This window comes from Podarcis bocagei, assembly GCF_964188305.1.
Source record: "Podarcis bocagei genome assembly, chromosome: 8".
Classification (NCBI taxonomy): domain Eukaryota; kingdom Metazoa; phylum Chordata; class Lepidosauria; order Squamata; family Lacertidae; genus Podarcis; species Podarcis bocagei.
Genome location: NC_138133.1, coordinates 45875713 through 45895952, shown reverse-complemented (window position 1 = coordinate 45895952; position 20240 = coordinate 45875713). Strand labels below are relative to the sequence as shown.

General features: G+C 41.2%; 1 protein-coding gene across 2 annotated transcripts; it reads right to left on the bottom strand.

Annotated features, from left to right (window-relative positions):
- Positions 1-489: 489 nt before the first annotated feature.
- On the bottom strand, positions 490-19940 carry THOC1 (THO complex subunit 1). Of its 2 annotated transcripts, XM_081205750.1 has the most exons (21): positions 19818-19939; positions 17726-17799; positions 17567-17627; positions 16010-16076; positions 15353-15471; positions 14577-14625; positions 13612-13707; positions 13191-13273; positions 12520-12593; positions 11553-11661; positions 11116-11247; positions 10712-10812; positions 10338-10404; positions 10063-10113; positions 9375-9445; positions 8640-8738; positions 5645-5710; positions 4632-4715; positions 4319-4466; positions 3599-3677; positions 490-2171 (listed from the first exon to the last, which is right to left on the bottom strand). In XM_081205750.1, the coding sequence occupies exons 1-21, from the start codon at positions 19920-19922 to the stop codon at positions 1876-1878; spliced, it is 2031 nt and encodes a 676-aa protein (XP_081061876.1). In that variant the 5' UTR covers positions 19923-19939; the 3' UTR covers positions 490-1875. The 2 variants fall into 2 exon arrangements, with proteins under 2 accessions (XP_081061876.1, XP_081061877.1); XM_081205751.1 differs by lacking the exon at positions 3599-3677 and having other exon boundaries at positions 2001-2171; positions 19818-19940.
- Positions 19941-20240: the final 300 nt, after the last annotated feature.

Sequence of the window (20240 nt, the reverse complement as noted above, 5' to 3'; positions counted from 1 at the left end):
CAGTCACTTCTGTTCCACCATATTCTTATTCTTTCATCCTGTTCCTCCTAGAAATCTTACAGGCTTAATAGTTGGTACACTTCCCTAGTCCAGTCTTATCTCCATGGAACGTATATTTTGTTGAACCTGCCACAGAAGGCCAGTTTTCCTGCTACAAAGTCTTCAGTAGTAATCAGTTAAATACCTAGTAATAGCAGTAAATTATAAGCAAGAAAAATGGTGTAGTGGAGTTTCTGGCAACAGAAACCAACGGTGCCCAGCAAACCTAGGTCTGACAACTTTCTAGGATTTGAATCAATTCAATGTGTTTGGTGAACAGTAAAGGATCTACAGGAAGCCACTAATTTAAGGCAGGCAGTATTGGTCTGTTTGTGTGTAGCTGGCTTCTTATTTGATCATGGTCAGGCCCAAACGTGATTAGCTACAGCAATGGCACTGTATTGGTCGGGTATATAAGCATACCTAGGAAATGATGTGAAAGCAAATACATTCCTTTATAAGAAAGCACACTTTATAATTTATCCACAGATAGGCACTATGATACTTAGAGTAATATGAACATATTAAGTGTGCTATTTCACAACTTCAGCAGGGCAAGAGCAAGCATTTTCTGGGAAAGTGCATCAACTTTACCCATAAGAACATTTCATGCTTAAATCCTGGGGGTTCTTCCATATAGCTCAGCTCATCTTTTCACACTGCATCACAAAAGGCAGGACAAAATGATTTGGTAAGCTTAAAGGGGAATCCTAATCAGCCTCTTCATATTGTGATCCTTTCTGGGCATATTTTAATTTTTGTTGCAGTGAGAAGGCCTAGTAGCTCTGAAGTCAGAATATCTACAGCTGGAACAGAAACTAACAAAATGCCAGTTACCAGGAATTGACAAACCTTAATGAGCCAGACCCATAAACATATGTATTGCCCTTCACTGTACATCTATACTGTATCCTATATCCCACAGAGACTTTGTAGGACCTCGCACTCTAAAACAGCACTACGAAAGCCCAAGCCAAAACTGAACATCTAGTTATAACACTGCTATCAGAAGGAGAGACTTCAACTACAATGAAGTACCTTAGACACTTGCTGTACATAAAATAGGTCTTCAAACGGTCATAATTTCATGCATAAAACACTACAAGCATAGAATGATCATTCATTAAGATTATTAAAAAGGTATTTCCATGCCCTTTCTGTTAATAAGTAACCAGAGTAATTCAGCATGCTGCTCTCCTACTGTTTTGGCTTACACTTATCAAGCTCAGCCAACAAAGCTCTCAAGAGGTAGTGAGAATTTTAGTCTACACATCTGAAGGGCACCAGGTTTGCAAAGAATGATCTAGAGGCAGCTTTCTCTTGTGCATCATTTCCATACAGAACTAGGGGCAAGGGCAAGGTGAGAGACCAGGAAGATACCATTCTATCAGTATTATATTGGGACCACTTTCTAACAGCAGTACAGTTCTGTTCAGTGGTTTCCCATTTGCTATAATACTAACACAAGTTTACTGAACAGGCACCTAATTTTCACTAAAGGACTTTACAACATTTTTAGCCACATGTACATTGGGGGAGGAATCCCTAACCAAGAGCAATAGTTCTCCAATCTTCATAGAATTTGAGCACTTAAGGCATCTCAAATTATGTAAGGACTATTTGTGTACTATGTCCCTTCACCACCCATATTCCATGGAAAAAGTCAGTAACCTTCCTATCTGCTTTTGAACAGCTCTAACAATTCATTTATTCCTGGAATTTCTAGACAGAAGGTTACTTTAAAATGTTTTATTGCTTACCAAATTAAACTGATCTATCAAATGTTGGGTTGTTACTTAGCAACAACAGCTTCTTTTTCCTTGTTTAACACCTATTTTAGCTATTGTTTTCGCTGTCGTTTGTTAGGCTTTCTGCAAGGTCATTTAATCCAGCTTTGTTCAACGCAGTAATCAGATTTTCCATTGTAGCGTGGATCCCTTCTTGGTCTTGCCAAGTAACAAGCAGCTGCTTAGCTCTCATCTTCACATCTTCACTATCTGATTCAATTTGCCTTATATCAGAGTCTTTCATTTCCAAATATGGGGCCAGAACATTCCAGTATTCCCCAAGCTTGTTAGCAAGCAACTCTATTTGTTCTCCTGTTACAAGTTTATCCCGTTGAGCATCTGGACCTAAAATCAAACATAAAAAAGAGTATTTAGAGAATAGCATTGTATAATGCAGCACTCAACAAACCTGTTTCTGAAAACTAACAGCTTGTTAGCATTATCCAGTTTCAGTAAAGAATTATCCTTTTACATTCATGCTTCCAAGTTTTATTTAAATTCTACTATCTTAAAATCATATTACAGAAGGTGCATTTGTGATTATAGACAGACCACTTGTTAGGCTACTTTTATACTCCCTGAAAGTGCAAACCTCAACCATTACTTTTGAGTCAATCTGTGATTTTAGACAGTTGTCTTCATTTACTAAACACTGAAATTGCCCAGCTGATTTGCCTTTGTTTTGCAAGTTCGAAAGGAATCCCTAACTGCTCCAAAAGAAAGCTGCCTGTTCCCCAGTGTTAATAACTATTGTTTATTGGTCACGTTCATTTACAATATATTTCAGAAACAGCCCTCAATGAAATGAAAACTGGATGGCCAAGGAGAGGGGAAAGGTTCACATGTAGCTGGTAAGAGACATTGTCAGGAAGGGGGTATTTGAACTTTTAAAAACAAGTAGGAGTGAGATACAGCAAAGGGAAAGGCAGATTTCTGCTAAAATAGAGAGGATGGGAAGTAAAATTAGTAAACAAAAGGAGAACAAAAGCTACCAAAATGAGAGAATGCAATAGAACAGGTAAGTACATAAGCAGGATTCCACTGAGGGAACTAAAGCAAGGTAAACTTTTCAATACTATTGTGGAGGGTGGGGAGGCACTGGTGAATAAGCATAGAAGACTTGAAATTATAGAACGAATCGGAGAGCAAACTGGATATGAAGTGATCACATGAGGGAGGAAGACATCATGCAAATAAATTTAATAAGAAACACAAAAAATAAGCAGACCAAAAGGTATGGAAAGGAACGACCAAGGATATTCCAAGCTTAGGGACAGACACTGATTCACAAATTGTGAGGCAGGAGATGGAACTGGAAGGATAGTCTTTAGCTTTAGAAGAAGAGGACAAATTCTCAAACTGACTTGCTTCAGGTGGAAATATATACCAATAGTTTTCATAGAACATAGCTGATGAGCAAGTTGAGCAACTGTTGACAAGGTGATGCTGTTTTGGAAGAACAGAATTTGCACAAAGGAGCTATGATAGATGCAGGGGAAAAACTCTAGGAGAGACAGTACTCTCAAGGTCTACATTTAACAATCACAGACTATCCATCAAGGCGGCCAGGGTCCACTAAAGTATGAAGGATTAGGAGGCCCTGCTTTTGTGCCTTTGTGTGGCTCCTCTTTCTGAACATGGGACATAAGCATTATTACTGCAACTCAGAAGCAGCAGACAGGATGAACTTGGGGAGAACGTAGGTCTGCTCACATACTCCTTTTACAACATGTGTTGAGGAAAATGGGAAAACCCCAAGAACACAGTCTTACTTTCATTGTTTTCCTTTAACAAAGCATCATTATCTTCTTCATCTTCATCCTCGCCTGTTTTAATTTCTTCAGATGGAGGCTATAATGAGAGAACTGAATATCACCGAATGGATTTGTACGTAAAAAGAATTTGCTACATGGTGATTCCTGACCTACATGTAGCAGAACAGAGTTTAGAAAGAGACATTTGGAATTTATAAAGAAACCATACCTTGTTTTTATACAGATGTCTATTCTAAAACTACTACTAATCTTAATATTCTTTTAAGATACTGTAAATCAATGTTTCTATGAATTCCCATGCAAAACTGCTAAGACGACAGAAATTATATCCCATTGCAATGAAAATGTATACTTAGTAACTGGTTCCAAAAAATAATCACTCGCTCAAATTGACTTCCCAGAACTAACTAAAAGCTTCATATTCAAGACAAATTCCTGTTCTCATTTTTTTCCTGCATATTAAAAGGCCAAGAGAATGTCCAGCCCACAAGGCTGAATTCTTCCAAGGAAGATCATGAGCCAAAATAAAAGTAGATGTACAAAGCAAAAAGGATCCTTTAAACCCAAAATTCATGTCTCCCTCCTGATGAGAGTTCTTTTCAAATATACTAAATGTTACAAAAACAAAATACACAAACACTAAATCGTCTCCTTGCAGTTTAAGGGCAGAGAGTTATAGGCATTTAAAGAGATAATCAAAGGTATTTTACTACTTACAGGTAGTTCTTTAGCTAATTTGATGACCATGTTCTCGAGGTATTCTGGTAAACTCTTGAATTGCTGATTGGTTGGCTGGAAGAAGTGGGGGCTTCTACGTGCCAATAGCCGTAGTGCTCTCCAGCCGTAGTTAGAATTATTCACAACCCTGCCATCAAAGTCAGAATTAGTCTGCCATTTGGCATCTAGGAAAAAGGAGCTTGTTTTCTCAGCTTTGTTGTGCAAGCCAAACTATGTTTGAAGCAGATGAACAAATCAGTGCAACATGGATGAGAAATGTAAACGGCAATGAAAAATGATCTGCAGTACATACTTAAACTCTTTATCAACCATGTTTTCGGGATCTGCCTGTTCAATAGCCTCTTCAAAGAACTCTTCCAATGTTGGCATATATTCTCTAGAAAATAAAAGTCTGATTTAGTGTTTAACTTTCTAGACTGCCTTCATGTTTCCACATCTTAGTTGCAATTCTTTCAATATAAGAGTGGCCAACAATGAAATGAGAAAAAAATACTATTTTTTTCTACTGTCATGTGCATTTTTTGATGTAGGTTCTATTGTGGTTGAACAGCTCAGTGAATTGAAGAATTTTACTGTGATATAGCATATCAGAATCTGTGTAACATGCAAAAAGTACTCCATCCATATCAAAGCATCAAGAAATACTACTAATTGGATTAAATCCATGTTTGCAATATAGGAACAAACATTAGAGGTGAAATATCTAGCAGATGTGCTTTATGATACCTCATGCCCTAATACCGGTAAGAAACTTACTGCAAGTCTCTTGATTATCTGCTCTCCCTCTCTACATTAATTCATTCAAATCTTCTTGGGTCTTCAGGCTTTGAGCTTTTTAACACTGTTTTGAGGTTTTGTTTGTTTTACAATTAAGTGGTATATAATTTCTATGAAATAAAATATGAAACAGCTTTCTCCAAGAAGCAGCTCCCATATGGGCAAGCCACCTTGAAAAATTGAAAGGCACAGTAAATAAAGTCAATGACATGACTAGGACTTGACAAAAATCATTTGTTTAAAGAAGCAATGCTCCTTTTGTAATATATATAGATAAACAGTCCCAGGTTATAATCTGAAGGTACATAAGGCCACCATCTAACTGCAGCTAAGCAGGTCTGGTCAGTGCCTGGATGGATGACATAGAAACTACCTTGGGTTCCATGTAATGTAATGTAATAAAATAAAGTGAGCAAAAAGGCATTATTATAAAAACTGTCATATTATTTTAGGATGTACCACTGGCCACAAGAGTTCCAACTTGTTTTATTTTGGACCACCCTACCATATTCTTTTCGTATGACTTACCGGGTCTCAGATTTGCAAGCTTCCATGTTATCGGGGCATAAATTCCAGAGTCGAGTCAATTCTTCACTAAAATGAAAATGAAAAAGCAGGTTACTGCATTGTTATGAAGTGTGTTTTGATGAGCCAGATATTTTGCAAAGGGGCTTCTTCAAAGTGGAAAAAAATGCATTAATTGTCTAAAACTCTCTCTCTTTCTACTGTACCAAACTTCTCATGTAAGAGACCAGATCTAACACCTTTAAATTCCTATATAGGAAACTTCAATACACACTGTTCTGCTGTTTCTGAAATGAACGCTGGCTCAACAAGAAAGAAGCCCAAGTGTTAAGAAAAATTAAAATAGAGATAAAATGAACAGGAGATACTGCCAACAATTATGTATGGGCCTTGCAGCTGGGCCGTTCTGTCAGTAGTCTTGGTCTGCTACAAAAGCTGTGGCCCTTTGGCCCTCCAGATACTGCTGAATTACATCTCCCATCAACCCCAGCAAGCACGGCCAATGGCTGAGGACGTTGAGAGTTGCAGTTCAGCAACATCTGGAAGGCCAAAGGTTTCCCACACCAGCACTATACGGTGACACTAGAGCAGGCATAGGAAAACTAGGCCCTTCAGATGTTTTGGGACTGCAACTCCCATCATCCCTAGCTAACAGGACCAGTGGTCAGGGATGATGGGAGCTGTAGTCCCAAAAATATCTGGAGGGCTAAGTTTGCCTATGCCTGCACTAGAGAGTCTTCTTTCCACAGCTGTGGAATGCCCTTCCCCTGGAAATACAGATGGCAGAGATTTTGATGGGGTTCCACTAGCATGTAAAAATGTGTGGTGCAACGGGTCAATGGCTGTTAACCAGAAGGTTGGTAGTTTGAGCCCGCCCAGGCACAGCTGTGGTCAGGATTCCTGCATTGCAGGGGTTAGATTCGACCCAACTCTACAATTCCATGATTCTATGATTTCATTTCCACAAGCATTCAAATTAAATGAGTAAAACTGCCCCCCCTAGTATTCTCATACTGCTGCACTCATTAACAGTTGAATTACTTGGTTTGTTTAATCATTGTGTTTTCTGTTTTGCTGGGATCTTTTTAATGTGATGAACGGCAGCCTAAAAATGTCAAAAATAAATTTATTTATTGACATTCATAATTTAACCAAACCTCAAAATAGCCGGTCTCGCGCTGCCGCTTCCCGCGCTCTCAAGGACCCGGGAGGAGGAAGGCGTGAAGGGAATCCCGAAGGCGCGAAAACCTTGCGCATGCGCAGGCCTTCCGCCTGCGACAGCCCAGTAGGCCAGCCGAAGCGAGCGGCGATGGGATGTGGGAGGGAGCTCGCTCGCCGCCCCGCGTGTGCCTATGTGGGGCACGTTACCCAACACCGTGCTTCAGGTAGACCAAAGACTAAAACTTTTCGATGCCTGCTCTCCTGTGTACCAGTCCCCCCTCCACGATATTTAGTGCATCTAGACCACTTTGAAAATTATAGTCGTTCACACATGTGCAGAAGAGAGGCGTCAATGTGATTTCGACTACGACTGAAATACTGTGCACGGTTATTTGCAACTTCCAACGAATTCTGTAGGTCTTGTTTCTGAATCATTAAAGCTGCATTTGGGAAGGATTCGTAAGGGCGCACAGCAACTCAGTCCCACCAACTCCACAGCAGGGTTCTCAGGTTCAGTGAAGGGCTCCCTCAGGGGGGCACATATATACACCTGGGCTCCCGAAAAGCTACCGCAAGAGCCCTTCAGGAGTTCACATAGCGCAGGCCTGAAGGCTGCAGCTTCCCACTTAGCATCCCGCCAGAGGAGGAAACCTCAAGTGGTCGACCTGTTTTTTTCCCCTCCCATCCAAGTACTAACCAGGCCTGACCCTGCTTAGCTTCCGAGATCAGACGAGATCGGCCGTGTTCAGGGTAGTATGGCCGTAGACTGTTTTTTTCCCCTCCCGCCTCCCTTTTGGAGCGCAGAGTTTTGAAGGCCGGCATCAACTCCGTTTTCCCGGAAACTTCCCGCTCGAACCGAGGGCTGGGTGAAGCAAGGGCGGCGCTGCGCGTTTTACCTCCACGGCGCAGGGGCTCTGGCTCGCCTTCAGCCACCGCACGACAGCGCTGGCTGCCACTTCGTCCTGCAGCAACAGCTCCAAAACAGCCGCCATGCCCACCTCTCTCCTCCTCTAGCACTACCGCGCGGGCGAGCCTCCGGGGCGGGCGCGCAAGGAGCGTGGGCGCCACCCCTCGACGCTGTCCCAAAAGCCGCCAAAAAGCCCTTAAAAAAAGAGGAGCAGCAAAAAAAACACACCACACACGGGGGGCGTGTTCTAATTCGCTTCTAACTCCGGGTTAGAGCGCAGCACGTGGAGGATGGGTGGGGAAAGAGAGAGGAGGCGCACTGATAGAACGCCAGGCACGGGGGGCCGCCAGGGAGAGCCAGCGCGCGCCCCACCCCGGACGCTCGCGGCCACCGCCGTCCCTCCCTCCCAGGGAAGGCGGGATTAGAGCAAGCGCCCGGGCAGCAAGAAGCGCGCGCGCGCGCCGTCCCTGCCCTGGATCCCTCAGAACCGCCAGTCTCTGGGAAAGTGGGCGTGGCTTCAGAACTCTCAGGCAGCAGCGCCCGCCGCCCAGCAAGGCTTCCCATAGGGAGGCGCGAATGCTTTAGTGGGCGGGGATTGGCGCAAATATAGGCAGGGGGGGCTGAGAGGAGGAGCCGCCGCCGAGGAGCAGCGGCACCAGCAGCGTTTCCTCTCCCCCCTCCCCTCCCGTGTCAACAAGCGGGGCGCCTGCGCCGGGGGTTTGCGCGTCAGGCAGGCAGCCTGGCAGGCAGACGGCGAGAGCCCCGCGCTGGGCGGCCTCTCCTCGCCGCCGCCGCCCCGCCTCTCGCCGCCCGACTCGCCCGCCTCCCTCCCACGGCACACCAGGCAACGTCTCGCGGCACACTAGTATGCCGCGGAACACCGGTTGGGAAACACTGATATAGATGATGAACTATAAAGGTTTAACATACTTCCCCATCAGAATTTTTCTGTTAGGTCCTTTCCCCAGGAAATCTTCAGGAACGGGTCTCTTTCGCACAAAGAGTCTTATTGGCTTGGGATCACTTGGTCTACAGAACAGATATGCTAAGGTTAACAAGCAGAATGGTGCAAAGATGTACAGCTATTACCTGTTCTACCTTGGGCAAATAATTGTGTTTCTTTTTTATGCTAAAATGCCACCCCAACCTCCTTAGACATTTCCCTTAGCTGTACCTGAAAATCTCAAAGTAGAGGTCCGTAAAATGACAAGAACCTACCAAGGTTATGTATCATGGGTAGGCAAACTAAGGCCCGGGGGCTGGATCCGGTCCAATCGCCTTCTAAATCTGGACGGTCCAGGAATCAGCATGTTTTTACGTGAGTAGAATGTGCCCTTTTATTTAAAATGCATCTCTGGGTTATTTGTGGGGCATAGAAATCCATTCATTATTTTTTTAAAAAATATAGTCCGACCCCCCACAAGGTCTAAGGGTCAGTGGACCGGCCCCCTGCTGAAAATGTTTGCTGACTCCTGTTATGTATCCAAGGGGGGGGGAAGCTCCCTGATATGAATTTGTTTCTAAATAGTTTAATATAATACAGCACAACCTGTTTATTAGCTTGAAAATGTTATATATAAACACAGGTATAACAAGAAGATGAAGCCTTGAACCTGAATGTTGATCCGATATAATACAATCTCTAAACAACGTTTTTGAACTTACCTTTCCTTCACAAAACTCGGGCAACCTTCGTTTTTCCATGCATTCCAGTTCTCTTCAGTGTTTAATATGTGCTATAAAAGCAAAAACATATGAATGTGTCAGTGTGAGTTACTGTCACCTTCAGTATTAGCATTTTTCATTTAAAGAAATCTGCACTATGAATGTATCAGGTATCCAGGGTAGAGGTCAGAGGAGAAATACAATCTCCGTGTTTACTTCTGACAGTGGGAAAAGGTAATCTTTAATATGGGTTGGATTCAGAATTCTGTTCTATTCACAGGACACTCTTGCTAGAGGAAGAGAGTGGGAAGAAAAAAAATTGCCAATTCCCCCTTCAGGCTCCTTAGTTCAGCAAAAATCTGCTCTAGTTGAGGGACCTGCTGGAAGAGTGTTGCTGGTGGCACAGGGACTGCCAGCCTTCACTTGATCACACTGCATTTGATAAATGGAAAGACCCTTCCATTTGTAGAAGGGCATGTCTGTACCCAACCCCACACATATTCGTGCAACTTTGTCCATGGAGAATATCTTGTAGTTAGAGGGGAAAGTGGCAGCAGACATTATCAGTAAGCAAGCATCAGGTATAACACTTGAAACTGCCATTTCACTGTTTTGACGCAAACCCCATTTAAGTGGATGGTACTCATCTAAAATTTTATTCAGTTCTATTTATGAAGAGGTCACTCACCTCTACCATTTTTGAGAATCTCTCTCCATCGGGAGGATTTTCTGAAAGAAGCTGTTACCAGATGTCAAAGAGTTAGCCAAAGGTTGCAGCATCCAAAGTTAGGACTGCAGCTTCAGAAATATCATAAATACAAAGTAATATATTTTGGTTTCTAATTATCCAAAATGTGCTTCACAATCTAAATAGCTTAACCAAACTTGATTTTTCAAACGTAACAAAACAAAACCAAAACCGACCAACTTGTACATATATTGCCCGCAGTCTATATCACTGACCTGGTAAACTAATTTTGTAGTATCTTCAATCCACAGAGACTGCTCATCTGTCAAAATGTAGTTTGAACTAGAAAGAAAGCCATCACGTATGTCAAGAAGACTGAAGTTCCGCATATTTAAGTTAATAATTTGAGTATTAATGATTCCCACCCCCATGGTCCCCGAAGAGCTGTTCTGGAAGGTTCATGGACCCACCAGAAATGGGTGTGAGGCTGCAAGGGAAAGGAAGTATTGGTGAAAATGCCCACCTCCTAGCTCACAGTTCCCTCTTCCATTCTGGGGAACAATAAAAAAAGTTTCTCCAGGGATTTTATACGGGTAAAAATAAAGCATTTAAAAAACGAATTAGTTCAAATTTAATAATACTAGCCTACCTTTTAAATTTCACCTGTCCCTTTAGATACTGAAATAATATTAAATACTGCAATAGGATGTGTCGACGGAAGTTGCTGTCACTCAGCTGTAAATCCATTAACTGAAAGAAAAGACGCACAGATGGATAGAAAACTTCCTGCAATGTATTTTACAATGTAGAACAGAAATACAGAGCAGGAAAAGTTAACTATGGACCCAACAATGCAGGATGGGTTGTATCCTGTATCAGTTCTACTCAAAGCAGGCCCACTGAAATTAACGATAATTTCAACAGGTCTACTATGAACAGATCTTAGTCGAAGACCACCCAATATTCCAACTAATTATTCCCCATTGGTAAGATAACACTCCTTTGCCCACAAAAGCTAGTTTTCATGTAAGTTAAGAACAACAAAGACAATACCTTCTCACTTGTGAGGAATTTAGCAAAGTAAACATGCTCCCCGCCAGCTTTCAGCTCTTCCAATTTCTTTCTTGACGCTTGGGTGTCATCCAACTTGTAGCTCTTAAAGACAGCCAATACTTCTTCAGAGTACTTGTTAAAATTGAAAAAAATAAAATGCAATATTTTAGGACAATCACATCCACAAATCAGACCTGAAATTTGATATGCAAAATGCTGATCTACTGATGCTCCTTTGCAGAGTCCAACTTTTAACATTTATCTACTCTGTCAAACACTATTACACAGCCTGGCGTCAGTTCATTTATCAAGGACCTACACGTCCTCCAACAATATATGCCACCATCTGTCAATACCATTGTTTACACAGGTGAAACAGGGCAGTTACACAGCAAAAAGAGTGCGCACAAAACAGAAATAGAGTCACAAAGAATTACCTTCAGAAACGTTTTCCACGAAACCTTTTCGTAACATTGCACTGGATTCCGAAAGTAATCTTGAAGTGACCAGAACTTTCTATACAGGTTGTAATCTATTGGAATGGAACTAACAAAATATTTAACATATAAACTCTCACACACTTCTGCTTATTCCTGAAGATACATTCATTTATCATTTAAATTTATACCCCACATGAGGTGCCCAATTAAAATGAACACACAAATGAAGGCAGGAAACTTGCCCAAGTTCTTGCCCAATTTCCCTCTTCAACTCAATAGAATTAATGTGAAAGCCGTTAATGGTAAATGGTAAATGCTTCTTTGTCAAGCATCCCCTTTTAGAAAATGCTTTTTATAACTAAATAAAGCCCATCTAGTGGCTGTGGAATGTCTCTAGTGAACGATGACATTTTTAATTAAGAAGCTACAATGTTATGAATTCTCTATTTTAAAAAAATCTTGCACACCTGAAGGAAAGCATTATTTGCCTCTGCTATGCTTACTAGTTCTATCCACACTTCTCATTTGGTTCCTTAGACATGCCAGAAAAGACTTGATAATCCACCAATACAGTTCCAATTTTCAATTGTCACAAAACAGCGGCAGAGGACACTCTTGCAACCATTTAAATCAAAGCTAGATATATTATATTAATGAATACCAAGCTAATCAAATTAACTGCATTATGTATATCACTAGCCACCCAGAATTATTTCCCACTCGAATACAAGTTAGTTGGATGAAACTGTTTATAAACATTATCCTGAATATATCATCATGGATAAGAGGACATGAAATCTGTGACCCTCCAGATGTTTCTGGACTACAACTGGGACTTACGGGAGCTATAGTTCCTCAATAACTGGAGGACCCACCCCACCCCTGCTCTAGCCACAGAAGATATTTCATGCATCTCCCCCCATTTTAGAACAAACGAATGGCTTAAATTGGTCTAAGAGCTTACCAACTTGTAGGAGCTTCATCATCTCCCATCTCACCTTCCTCTACATCCATCCCTTCATCTCTCTCCTCAACATGCTGAAGAGAAAGAGTGCATTTAGAATTAATAATGCTGAAAAAGGCTTTGCACCAGAAAATTAGGAGATGCCAAGAGAAATACCAATTTGCTGACACAATTCTGGGAATGGGGATGCATGAAGGGGGGTGGGGGGAAGTCAGGGAACAAGGTTAGGAAAGTAGGATTTTCTGAAATTATACATGTTTTTGTCTTTTGTCTTTTTTGTGTGTATTTGTCTTTATAAAAGGTGAAAAACCAATAAAAATTTTTATATAAAAAAAAAAGAAAATTAGGAGATGCCGATTAAAGATTAAAATATTCTTTATCACTGGAAATCTAAGTAATTGGTAAACCACACAAAGAACTCAGATAGGATACAGCAATTTCCTCCACTTTATGCCATCTCTCCTTAAGACTCCAGTTTAGAAAAGCACTAAAATAAATTATCTTCAAATGTATATTAGTAAGCAACTGAAGAATTTTTTTAATTGTTTGCCCCCTTTTGAGAGATGCATGTGTTCAGTACATAGAAAGCAGAGTGCTATTTTATGCCTTGTTCTACAGGTTTCCCACAGAATGGATAATATAATATAATAGAAAACAAAAAGATGACCCACCTTCTGTCCAAGTGTGCTATCTTGCTCACTGGTATTATAAACTGTGATATTTTCCAAATTAAATTGACTTTGCAAATTAAGCCCTGTAGTAAAAAGGATGCACATTAAAAACCAAGAACCGAGAAAATAATTATACCCAAAACCCAATAAGACATTTGTAACTCGCATATGTCAATTTAAAGAATATAAGATATGACGTTTCTCATCAACAGTATAAAAAAAATCATTATACTTTAGCTACAATTAAACAAGACAGGAAATGTCTACCGTTACCACCTTCAGAGAGTTCCTTGGCTAAGGCAGGCTACATAACTAAACAGATTACAAGCATAATAAAATTAGAAAAGAACTTAAGATATGCAGCAGACTTCCATTTTTCCGTTTGAGTATGTTTATGTCATTATACAATAACAAATCTCACCTGATTTTTCTGAAAGTGGGAATAATCTAGCCAGGAATAGCTGGATTCTTCCACAGAATACTGTATTTTGGGATTTAGACAATCGTCTCAGGAGGTCTAAACAAAGAGATAAATAAGGAGAATATGTTTATCTTATCATGGCTCCAGAATTTTTATAATTTGTCCTGGGCAGACTGTGGTATGTTAAGGAGCTGCTAAATGTCCTACAGGCAACCAACTTCTTCACTTCCCTTGCTTGGCTAACTAAGACCAGCAGCGGAGTGTGGCTTCCCAGCCAGGGCAGGACCACCCAGGGGCAGGGCTTGGGAGGGCAATGTGAGGAGGACACAGCAGGGGAGAGGTCCCACCATGCCACTGGCTAAGACTGCAGTCCTAACCTCAGTGAGAAGCAGGCCCAAACAAACTCACTAGGAACTACTTCTGAGCAATCATGCAGTAATTCTCTGAACTTCGAATATATACACAATACTAATGCTCTGTTCCAAAGAGTTCAAACTAAAGCACATGTTTGGCTGCAACATGAAATAGCTTTTTATCTTTAATTGTGTAATAATAATAATAATAATAATAATAATAATAATAATAATAATACCCCACCCATCTGGCCAGGATTTCCCCAGCCACTCTGGGCAGCTTACAGCATATCTAAAAAATTATAGCACATCAGACATTAAAAATTTCCTGATACAGGGCTGCCTTCAGATGTCTTCTAAAAGTCAGATAGTTGTTTATTTCCTTGACATCTGATGGGAGGGAGTTCCACAGGGCGGGTGCCACTACCAAGAAGGCCCTCTGCCTGGTTTCCTGTAACCTTGCAGTCAGGGATCTGCCAGTGGGCCCTCGGAACTGGACCTCAGTGTCTGGACTTTTCAGATGTAAGCTGGCTTGGAGATGAGTGAAGTTTCGATGAACTGCACTGAAAGTTGTGCAAACTGAGGATGAAGTGGAGAAACAAGACTACTCACCATTGCACATTCTCAGCAAGTAATTCTTTCCTGCTGAATAAAACGTGTTCTAAAAATAAAGTACCAAAAGGATGCAATCAGTTAACATTTTAAGTAAGAAGGTTGGAGGTTACACTGATACTGTAAATAAATTCACTTAACTGTAGAAGAACAGTCACTTTATATCAGGCCTAGCCCAGAGAATGCTTGTGGACAACTTGCCCACAGCAAGATTATGGGTGACAATCAATTATGTACATCCACTTGTGCAACAAAAAATCCACTAGGGTCACAGGACATCCTGTTTCTCTTAAACACGTCTCCAGCTCTTTGTGTGCCCCCAGAGTCTGCTACAGAGAGTTCCTCAACTCTCCAGACCAGATTTTGGTGGTATATGGGGGCCGCAGAGGAGAGGAGATGAAAGGAGAAGCCCTGTGAATTCCCATTATATATTAATTAATATATCAATTATTTCCAAGCAGTCAGTCAGAAATATTCTTAAAGAAAAAACACAATGTAGCAAAACAAAATTAATTTAAAGTGTTTCAATCCAAAATTACACCAAACATACAACTTCAGAACAGCACCTCACAGGTCAAATCCCACACGGGGCACAACAGTAGTGCCCGGCACCACCTTCTAGGATCATCCTTCCAGAAAGGGTTACTGCTGCTTTCTTTTCTTTCTCGCAACTAATGGCTTAACAAAGCTATATATCACAGGTATATACTGGAAAGCAATACAGAAACCCAAAAGTCTTCTAATAAACAAATCTATCCTGGAACAATAATACTTACAGATTTCCATGTAGTTACATTCTTTTCCACAAAGGTGAAAATTTTATCACATTGATCCAAAGGAAGGCAATCCAAAACATCTCCCAGGAGGACAAAAGGGGTTGATGCAGTGCAGATACCTTCAAGGGTCAGAATACATGAATATATTAGCTTCAGGAATTTTTAAGAGACTTGCAATTTGTTTATGTTGAAAGACTTTTCAACTCAGTGTACAATCTAATCAAAATATGTTTTACTCGATTTACAGGTGTAATTCTTTAAATCTAGACTTACAGCCCAATTCTCTCTCTCTCTCTATATATATATATATATTTACCCAAAAGTAAGTCCCACTGTCTTCAGTAATGCTTACTTCCTAGCATATTTAGCACTGCAGCCTTAGAAAACAGTAGACTTTTAAAAGCAATTTCAGTTCAGTTGTTGTCAAATAGGAATGAAAAGCTAGTAGTAATTACTAATAGAAAAACTTGGTATCAAGCCACTCAGTGTCCCCTCCTCACAGAAAAAAACCCCCAGTTGGCTACACGGTGCCAGAACGTTACAAAATATTATTTAAGGAGTATTTAAAGCAGGGTTTTTAATTATTTTATTCTATTTTATTTATTGTAAGCCACCTGTAAATTTTATAAACAAGCAGAAAAACTGTTCCACACTCACCTTCTGTGACCCCACTAATAACAAGTGATATGATAGCGAGGACATTTTCACAGGAAGCTTGGTTTATCTGAACAAATATAGTACAAGGTAATTATTAAGTGTACACAATTGAAACATTACTTTACAGGTGAAAATCCACTAAAAACCAACAGCCACACCAGCACATTGTCAAGAAACAACATTAAACTGCTACAACGGCTTAGAGCAGCCTTTCCAAATGTGTTACCCTCTAGATGCTTTGGAGCACAACTGCCCTTAGTCCCAGCCAGCATGGCCAATGGTAAAGGATGGTGCAAGCTGATGTTCAGAAGATCTGAAGGGTAACACATCTGGAAAGGCTGACTTAGACAAAAGCAAGTGAAGCAGGACTTAAAGCTAACTAGTAACAATGCAGGTTTCTCCAGGACATTTATAGTCTGCTTAATTATTTGCATTTCTAAGCGGCATACATAAAAACAATTTTAAAAATCATAAAACCAAACACTACTTTAAAATGCCTCCTTAGTCATGTGCCTGATGTTCAGCAAGGAGAGAATTTCACAGGCTTGGTCCACTACACTGAATGTACAACTTCTAGTAGTTACAAGCGATGCATCTGACCCATGAGGACCCACCAACAGAGACTCCCCACCCCCCAAAATCTCAGTGACTGGGCCAGGATAGAGGGGATCAAGCATTCCTTAAGCTATCCTGGACCCATGTTGTAAAGGGCCTTGTAAATGAATTCAAGAACCTTGAACCTTTCCTGGTAACCTGAGCAAGCTTTTAAGCACCACTGTTATGCACTGGCAGTAGTCTTTCCCTATTACTAGTATAGCTGAAGTACATTGCACCAGCTGAAGCTTCTAGACCAGACACAAGAGCAGCTGCACATAGGCTGCATTGCAATAATCAAGTCTTGTGGGCCCTGCAACATTGAAGAGGGCCCTCAGGAGTGACTGTATCAACAGCTGTCTTCATCTGCCCATCCCACAACAAGACGAGGACCTCAACAGGATCCCCAGCTCCATCCCATGCGAAATCCCCCAGAGCAGTCAGGAACCTATCTGGTTCCATTGTCTCTTGGTGAAGACCATCTGAATGGTTTCCTCACTCCCTCAGAGTGGGGCTGCTACCAGAACTCCAAACTTCACCAGGAAGTGTTCCAACCCTCACAATGAGGTTATGATCACCCCTCTCCCCACTAGGGACAAGGACCAAATCAAGAGAATGCCCTGCTCTGTGTGTTGGGTTGGTGACTATCTGGGACAGCCCTGTGGTTGCCATGGAAATCATGTGATCTTGAGCTAGCCCTGAAGCAACCTCAACATGGATGCTGCAGTTGTCCAGGACCACAGTCCAGGTTTCCTCCAACACAACACCAAGAAATTAATAGTTTTTGTTCTTCAAAAAGATGAATCAAAGCATTGAAGGTTCAACTGATTTGGTGACTTCCCTTGGTGGTCATATTTTTCCTGACGTATCAGAAGTAATAGGTATTACACATTTTTTACTTCGAAATGAACCATACACTTTCTACTGACAGTGATATGTAGAGTTACAACAAGTAGTACTCACAATTTCTTCTTCCAAGGCAACTCTGAAAGCTTGATCCAGGGTAAACTTCTTTTCATTTTCACTACCAGAGGAGAAAAGCGTTAAGACTATTTTGCCAAAGCCTTCCATATCAACATAATTAAATGCATGTTAGGAAATAAAAAGCAAACTAAAGGTTACCTTCCAGGTATCTGGCTGAAGGCACTCAATAAAGGTTTAATAGTTTTGTTCTTAAGTGCATCTCGAGTTGAGTTCTGAGAAGAAAAGGCAAGTGGGGAAGATTAGGTTTTTAAAGTAGTATTTCTATTCAATACTATGTGTAAATCTATATCAAAATTAATTTATAACCCACCTTTCTTGCATGATGGTATTTAAGATGGGTAACATATGGTTCCCAGGCACAAATCAGAACTGTTTCACTTTAGCAAAGTTTATGCATTGGGGCCTTCTCACCACAACCATGGATAATAGGGATTTTAAAGTTCCATATTTACTTAGAATTTAATTGCTCTAGTACTTTAAGTCCAAGACTTCACTCATATGAAAACATGCTATAACTCATAGCACAGCCTAAACCAAAACTAGACTTGTCTAACCAGACTGACTTTATATATTAGAATACAAGTTCAAATTATAATTGAATATCTTCAGTACAAGGAAAGGATTCATGACTTATGTACACTCAGACTATAAAATCTTCTTGGGTCATTCCAAATCAAGTGATCAAACTTTTAATGGTTTTTTTTTACCTTGTATCATTTTCTTAACATTTTGTACACTTGTTGAACGATCAAAACTAAGTTTAAATCTAAAATTTAAACTGTTTATCCTATCCCCTTTTTGAGACAATCAGAAATAATAAATGGAAGCATAAAATGTGCCTCAAGGTTTGTGTATTCTATACTTAAAGCTTTTAAACGCTGCAAAAATGCATGCCCTTAGCCATGCGGTTTTGAAAACAGATATGGAAATGTAACATGATGGGTAAAGGTAAAGGTAAAAGACCCCTGGACAGTTAAGTCCAGTCAAAGGTGACTATGGGATGCGGTGCTCCCATAAGCACAATCCAAACCATAGTTTCTCAGAAGAAAGCACTACATATTTAAGTATTATTTACTCTCAACGAAGTAGACTTAGGAGTGCATCCATTCACCTCTGCAAATAACAAACAAATGTCTTTTTGGTTGAATTAGGGCCAATTCACATGATTAAACTGGAATGTTTGGAATACAGACTTAGTAAGTCCAAACAAAATCAGGCTACAATGAAATACTCATGTGACTACATTTTACCAGTGTTTAACTCAATCTAAGCAAACCACCTGAAAGTGGGCTGAGTTCCATTTTAGAATTAGAGATGAGATAATGAATTACAGTGATTATACCGAATGTTAAACTTGTTAAACATATATTACATTCAGATGTTATACACGTTCCTCAATAGTTGTCTGTAGCACAAAACAGTGATTTGTATGAATGAACATCACCACAGGTCCAGCAAGCTACTTCTATTAGCACTCCTTTCTCCACACACCAATTAAAGGTGCAGAAGCCCTCTCCCCTTGGGCAGCTGGCCACCCTACTGGAAGCAAAATTTCGACATCTTCTCAAGGAGGACAATGTCGCCCTGTGATGGGTTATCAGCAAACAGCTGTTATTGCTTATATTCCACCATTCATTTCCACAATAAAGGTACGGGCACTGAAAATGAAGCTTAAAAACACAATTCCAAAGTGCAGAAGATATCAGTGTTGAAATGTGGTCAATACAAATGCAAGTGATGTCTCTCTTATTAATACTCAACGACCTCTTAGAACAAACAGGTCTGAAGCCTATGGCTTTGGGGGTGGGAAACGGTCAGGTAGAGAGGGAGGTCCGTAATAAAATAATAATAAAATAATAATAATAATAATAATAATAATAATAATAATAATAATAATAATAAATTTTATTTATACCCCGCACTCCCCAGCCCACGGCGCCGCCACCGAGGGAAGCCACGTCCACCGAAAATGCTACATTTCTAAACACATTTATTGGGCAGGAAACGCCACGGAATAGGACGGCTGTGCGTGTGTCTTTTTTCGGGGGGGCACGCAGAAAGCAGCGTGGGCTTCTCTCCCCGCGCCCCCAACCCAGTTCGTCCCCATCCATTCCGGATACAAGCGGGGATGAAAAGGGAGCTCAAGCGAAAAGGACAGGCGCTCGGGAAGCCCCAGCTCTCCGGAGTCGTCAGCGGCGGCATTCGCGCCCCAGCCCGCCTCCCTGCTCACCGTGAAACGCAGCCGCGCCTCAGGCAAGCTGAAGAGCGGCGGCGGCGACATAGCACCTCCTGGAAGACTCGGCGAACAACCGGCGGCCCGCTCTGGTGACGCCATCCCTTTGCGACTGCGGAAGTCCGAAGGCAGCCGCGAGCGCCCACTCCTGCCCGGGAGGAGTCATTTTAGCGCCGAGACTCGGAAGAGGAGGAGGAGCTTCGAGGATTCTGAACCACGTTTCTGCTCTCTGCCCATTTAACTCTCGCATCGTCCCGCCTCGTTTTATTCTCAGTTTGCTTTGTAGTGATGGAAGTATGGCTCGCTGCCTCTCCACCTTAGTTTGAGCTTTCCTATTCCTTCTAAGAAGCATTAGCTTTCTTATTTTCCTAAACACAGAGTCCCAGCATGATTGTATCCAGGGGTGAGGTGTGCTCCTCC

What these genes read in the sequence shown, in the direction of transcription:
- THOC1 (XM_081205750.1), bottom strand. Translation starts at nt 19,922, where the DNA reads ATGGCGTCACCAGAGCGGGCCGCCGGTTGTTCGCCGAGTCTTCCAGGA. An exon ending in TTCAGCCAGATACCTGGAAG is followed by an intron (nt 17,628 to 17,725) that starts GTAACCTTTAGT and finishes CTCCTCTGGTAG; the next exon opens with TGAAAATGAAAAGAAGTTTA. An exon ending in ATGGTTGATAAAGAGTTTAA is followed by an intron (nt 4,467 to 4,631) that starts GTATGTACTGCA and finishes CTTTGATGGCAG; the next exon opens with GGTTGTGAATAATTCTAACT.